This window comes from Mastomys coucha, unplaced genomic scaffold, assembly GCF_008632895.1.
Source record: "Mastomys coucha isolate ucsf_1 unplaced genomic scaffold, UCSF_Mcou_1 pScaffold9, whole genome shotgun sequence".
NCBI classification, from domain to species: Eukaryota; Metazoa; Chordata; class Mammalia; order Rodentia; family Muridae; genus Mastomys; species Mastomys coucha.
This window is the reverse complement of record NW_022196915.1, coordinates 36,545,523-36,552,089: the sequence shown is the minus strand read 5'-3', so window position 1 is coordinate 36,552,089 and position 6,567 is coordinate 36,545,523. Positions and strand designations below refer to the sequence as shown.

The 6,567-nt window shown below is 41.4% G+C and overlaps 1 protein-coding gene across 1 annotated transcript in view; it reads right to left on the bottom strand.

Annotated features, from left to right (window-relative positions):
* LOC116085206 (armadillo-like helical domain-containing protein 4) overlaps window positions 1-6,565 on the bottom strand; it is a gene marked incomplete at its 5' end in the record, with an annotated part of 14,446 nt that extends 7,881 nt beyond the window's left edge. Inside the window, 3 exon segments of the mRNA XM_031362635.1 lie at window positions 2,436-2,684; window positions 5,822-6,332; window positions 6,335-6,565. Of these exon segments, the coding sequence (XP_031218495.1) occupies window positions 2,436-2,684; window positions 5,822-6,332; window positions 6,335-6,565 (991 nt within the window).
* Window positions 6,566-6,567: the final 2 nt, after the last annotated feature.

The following is a 6,567-nucleotide window of genomic DNA, read 5'->3' as shown; positions in this document are numbered from 1 at the left end:
TATATATATATATATATATATATGTGCATGTGTGTGTATGAATGGATGAATGGATAAGGAAAGTTTGGTACATTTACAGGATGGAACATTTCTCAGCTGTAAAAATATTAAATCATAAAATTCACAGCTAAATGGATGCATCTAGAAAACAATCAAGTTGAGAGAAGTGGCTGAGACCCAAAAAAGATGAATATGGTATGTATTTGTTTACATACATACCATGTGGATGTCAGCTGTTAAGTCTTTGATAAGGAGGCTACCATCCATTTCATCACAGTGGAGGTATAGAACAAAAGGCTAGAGGAGAGGGCTGGATCAAACTAGGAAAGGGAAATAGAATAGATAGTTATGAATGGACAAAGGGTAGGGAAGAAGAGGATCAAATGGGAAGGTGGAGGGAAACTAGGAAAAGGGAGAGAATATTGGGAGGGGCAGCAGCTAAAACTAAGGGTCATTTCAGGGGTCTTATGGAAACTTAATAAAGTACAAGGTTCCTAAAACATACGCATATATGAAAGTGATCTAAATGGAATTGCCAACTTAAGAAGGAAGACAGAGCCCCAACTTAATATCTCTCATCACCGAAGGAAGCCTTAAATTCCAGGAATGGGTTGTATCTAATCTAGTTTTCATGGGAACTCCCAAACAACTCAGTCGGGTGGTTGCTTTCCATTAGCTGATGGCAAGTCCATACTAAAGACAACATTACTCAATTCGTAGAATATTGAGAAGTCAAGCTGGTGCCTACCTAAAGCCTTCATTCATCCCTACTGACTAATAATGTTCATGGTACTAGATGGTACTCTGCAAAAGAGAAGGGAAAACACCAACCAAGTTTCAAACCCTTTGATTGACAATGGTGACTGACCTGCCTGCATGATGTGCTAGTACAACGGATGTAAAAATCTTGTGAGAGTAACCAACTACTCTCTGGCTGAATTTAAAGCCCATGAGATAAAACCCATCCTTGCTACCACTTGAGAAAACCACTTGCCAAAACCCAGAGATTAGATAGAACAGTAACCTAGGGGGAACAGGTACTGCTAAAGAAATTCTGCTAAAGGAATATAGGAATGAAATGCCATTTAACTGTGCTCATAAATGAATGCCTTGCTCACCCATTAACAAAGAAGTTTCCTCCTGCAGCAGATGAGAACACATACAGAGACCCATCTCTGGAAAATGTGGAAAGAGAGACCTTGGAATACAAATTCCGAAATGGGATGTCTCCATCAAATCTATGACCTCAGGACTCAAGGAACCCTTCAGAAGGAGAAGTGGAAAGATTGTAAGAGCCAAAGGGGATGGAAAGCTCCAAGGAAAAAGGTCTAAACACAGAGAGATAGAAACTACTATGTCAGGATGAAGAAGGCTTGCATAGGTCTGGGCCAAAAGGGACCTAGCACTGAAGGGGGAGTGAACACAACACCCCATACCTAACCTAGAAACTATCTCCAATTGATAATGTCTAGCAAAGGAAAAATTGGTTTTCTCCAACTGAGTCTCACTGGTTGGACAAATCACTGCTATGGCCAGAACCCATACATAGCAGTAGATAGCCAGCTCAAAATGACTTCAGTGGCATTTTAAGAGGTCCTTTGCCTCATTATACTTGACTGGGACTTCTTTTACTTCCTTACCTTATGTATACCTTCAGGTTTTGTTTATTTATGTGTTGTATTTATATGTGTGAGAACATTTATGTCTCTGTACTTCTATGTATTTCTAGTGCTTTGTCTTTGGCTCTTTTTCTTCCGTTTGCTTGCTTTGTTCCTTTATGTTTTGTTTGTTCTGTTTTATAGTATTTTTGTTGTTAGATGCCCACTTTCCTTTCTAATGAAAGAGAGAAAGACATGAGGATTTGGAGGGCTAGAGGAATGTAGAGGACCAGGAGGAGTCGGAGAAGGTAAACTGTTATCAGAATGTATTGTTTCAAATATCCTTTTTTAATATAAAAAAACTAAAACTAAATTTAATACAATTAAAAACAACTTTTGGTGAGCTTAAGAGAAAAGGGCATTTGAGGGCCTAGGATATAAGAACTCCTTTTCACAGTTAATTTTGGTTTTACAATAACCTAGGTAGACATTACTGGAAATGAACAGAGGCTTACAAATGTTCAAAGGCTTACCTGGGGCCCCAGTCTTAAACAGGGCCAAAGGTGGCTTCAAACCAAGGTTCTTACTATTTTTATATTTATCTGTCCTGGCTTTTAGGTGCAAGTCCTCAAGAGGTTTAGACTTGGGAACCAGCAGAGGAGTCTCCTTCATCTGTTGATGCTATAACACATTTCTACAAACAAAGAGAGCTGACCATCTTTCCAGGTAGGGAACATGTGTGTGCTGGTGAAAGGACCAGCTGCCTCTCTCCTTCCAACAGTTAACAGTAAAGATCCACTCCTCCCTCAAACACTGAACCTACACTCCCCTACTGACCTTCCATGGAAGAGGTAAGTTGGAGAGACAAAGGGCCAACAGTGGTGGAGGCTGGAGTGGCCGGAGACTCCCATCTTCTGGACAGTTCAGCATCACCCACTTCAGCAGACACAGGGGAGGTGGATGGCAGGCTCTCTTCAGGCTCCCCACTGCCTCTGGGAACCTCGATGGTAGCCATATGCTCTTGTGTCACCACAGGTAATGTGGTGTCTATTTCTTGAATGACCACTGTCATCTCTTGTGACCCCTCTTCAACCAAAAGCCTATTGACTCAGAACCTGCCTTTGCCTCAAGCGGCTCGCCCACCTGGTGTGAGGTTTCCTGCCTGCTAACAGCTACACTTGCCTCCAGAGACCGAAGATAAAGATGCTGATTGGGCCATGGAATGCTGGCAGACTGAGGGCGGGGTTTTACCTGCCTGCTTGTTTCTCAGTTGAATAATACATGGCGGACTGAAAGCACCACGATGCTTTGGTCCCATTTTTTATTCCCTCTCATCATCCGGTTCCCTTTATTCTTTTAGGCTCCTACTCCTCTTCCAGAAGACCCGATCATATGCAGATGCAGGCAGCTGCAACAACCTCTTGAGTGATGTCTGAAAAGGAGGGAAACATTTTAAAGTAGACCAAATTCCTATATATTAAATTCACTATGAAGTTAATACACTGGAAAGGGCAGCCAGGTCTTTCAGAGGCTGAAACAAAAAGATAACTTGGGAATCAAGGACAAGTAAACAAGGTTACTATTGTTGCTTGGGGAGTTGTGAGGCAATCTAAGGCAGAAATAAAGAAGTCTGTGTAAAAACAAATAAACAAACAAAAATCTAGAATAAAATTGAAACAAAACAGGAAGATGGCTCTCAAGCTTCTCAGACATATTTGAATATTAACTGAATCAGTCTGCTAAGAAACAAACTATGCATCCTGAGTGAGGTAACCCAATCACAAAAGAACACACATGGAATATCCACGCTAATATCCACTGATAAGTGGATATTAGCCAAGAAGCTCAGAATATCCAAGATACAATCCACAAACCACAGGAAAGTCAAGAAGAAGGAAGACCAAAGTATGGATACTTCTATCTAAGAAGTGGGAACAAAATACCCATGAAAGGAGTTACAGAGACAAAATATAGAGCAGGGACTGAAGGAATGACAATCCAGAGACTGCCCCACCTGGGGATCCATCCCATAAACAATCAACAAATCCAGATGTGGATGCCAACAAGTGTTGCTGACAGGAGCCTGATATAGCTGCCTCCTGAGAGGCTCTGCCAGTGCCTGTCAAATACAGAAGTAGAGGCTCATAGTCATCCATTGGACTAAGCACAGGGTCCCCAATGAAGGAGCTAGAGGAAGCACCCAAAGAGCTGAAGGAGTTTTCAGCTCCATAGGAGGAATAACAACATGAACTAACCAGTACTCCCAGAGCTCCCAGGGACTAAATCACTAACCAAAGAGTACAAATGGTGGGACTCATGGCTCCAGCTGCATATGTAGCAGAGGATAGCCTAGTCGGTCATCAATGGGAGGAGAGACCCTTGGTCCTATGAAGGCTCTATGCTCCAGTGTAGGGGAGTGCCAGGGCCAGGAAGTAGGAGAGAGTTGGTTGGTTTGGCTGGTGAAGGGGGGAGGTAATAAGGTTTTTTTCTGAGGGGAAACCAGGAAAGGGGAGAATATATGAAATGTAAATAAAGAAAATTTCTAATAAAAATGGATGGAAATAAAAAAGAAACAGACTATGCAGAACTATGTCACACTAAAATGTTTCAGAGATATTTTTACATATTACTGTTCACTTTTGCATACCTAAAAAGTGGAAAAATAGTTATCATTTTTAAAATTAACAAAGAAAAAAACCCCAGTAATTACAATAACCAGTGCTCACCTAGCTTCTGGGTTGGACAGATAAGATAGGGTGTGAGCTGTGCTCTTAATACCCTCCACATGTGTTAAGGAGAATGACAGTAATGCCACCCATGGAAAGCTATGCTCCAGTGGTCAAGAATGCAGATTAAAGAGTCAGTTTACTTGTGTCTGAAGTTTGATTCAACTACTCATTATCTTTGTGATTCTAAACAAACTACTGAACATCACTGAAGAACAAACTCCACAAACTGAACAATGAGCTTCAGTTTCCTTAGCTACTAAACAAGAACAATAATATTTATCTACTAGTTTTTTTTTCTTTTTTTGAAGCAGGCAAACTTTTTATATTCCAAACACAGAGCACAATTCTTTGCACATAGCAGGTTTACAGTAGACATCTTTTTCATAGTGACTTTATATGTCCATGGAGCCCAGAAGATGATGCCTGGATTCTCTGAAGCTGTCTGATGTGGGTGCTGAGAAGCAAACTCACAGAGTGGTAGGTCGATGGGAGTATCACCGAGAGAGAGACTATTTGACCATGAAAACAGCCTGTTATTATCCATTTTACCTTTTATCTAAAGAAGCTCATATAAGTCTAAAACTTAACATATAGATTTAATTGTTAAGACATACCCTGAGACATCATGTCTTCATGCTCAGAAACGTGAATGCTGTGGACAATTGTTAAACAGGCTCTATAGTAAGATTCTATCCCAAGTTTGAAAAAATAATTTATAAAATGTTTTCTGGAAGCATCTTTAGAAGTGTTCACTTTACAGCTATTTCAGTCTTTAAAACAGAAACTAGAAGCTGAGCATGGTGGCGTAGAACTATACTCAGGGTGCTCAAGAGGAGGCAGTGAGAGAATCAGTAGTTCAAAAAGCATCTTAATCTAAGCTGCTTGTGATCCTGTCTCAAAAACCTAAAATGTTAATAGGAATGTAAATTATTTAATATCCCTTTATCAGTTGTCTACTTACAATTTTAACATTTTAATTACCTACCAACAGAACTTTATAAGGGGGAAATGGAATAAAAGGATTGTGAGGGTGGGACTGGAAAGAGAGGAGGGATGTGATCAGGCTATGAAATGAATGAATGAATAAATGAATGAGAGAATGAATGAAATAAGCAAACAAAAACCAAATAGGGAGGCACACGGCTGTGACCCTACCAATTAGGAGGTAAATGAAGGAGAACAGTCATGTTTGATGTCAACAGAACAAAATGGTAAGTTCAAGGCATATCAGAATACACAGGGAGACCTGGTCTCAAAACCAAAGCAAACAAATAAACAAAATAAAACCAGCCAGTCATGGTGACACACATTTGTAGTCCTAGCAGTTAGGGGAAAAGGCAGGAATACAGCAAATTCAAGGAATCCTTTTAAGATCCTATCTCAAAGAATTTAAAACATAACTTCTAAAAAAGAGATCCAAACTGACAGTTTCCAAATTAACTGAACTTTGCATATGTTTTGCTGTTGATTTAAATTTTTACTTTCTTCTCATACCTTTTAACACATCTCCTGCTGCCTGCTGTGGCAGAGGCTCATACTGAGAGGCAGACACTGCAGTCTCTGAGGAGAGCTGGGTCCTGTCCCCCTGGGTGGACGCTCTGAAACCTCCTGCACTAGAGAACAACTTCATAGTGGAAACTTCAGGATCTTCTGCCAGACGCGTGTGAGTGAAAGAAATTTGATGGGTCAAGACTGGTGACCTCTCAACCCCCAGTGTAGTCACCAAGGCTGTTCCTCCTCCCGGAAACCCTGGAGCCACCTTTGTAACCTCTGTGGAAGTGGGGCTCTCCTCAGTTGCCTCAAAGCTCTCATAGATTCTGTGTGGTGGCTCTGTTCTCACTTGAGTCTCTGCATTGTCTCCTGGTTCTGGGGGCCTCCCCCGACTTATACTCTCAAGTCTGGTGTCATCCCACTCCTCACTGAAAACAGAAGAGACTGGGCCAGGTGTGCTGACACTCACTGTGACCTTAAGGTTCCCCAGAACACTGCCAGCTGTTGGATCAATAGGACATTCTTGGGGACTGTCACTAAATACTTGATGGCAGTGCTCTGGGCATCGTCACCTGCCATCTCTGAGGGCCTCTCCTTATCAGACTCTGTGTCTCTTGTGGAGTCAACAGCAGGAAAGGCAGTAGTTCCCATGGCTGCATCTGCTTTGATTTTCTCAGGTTCCTTGGTATTTATAGAGGAAGAAGGTGAACTCCCTAAGCTAACTGCTTCCTGACTTTTAGTTGCAAACA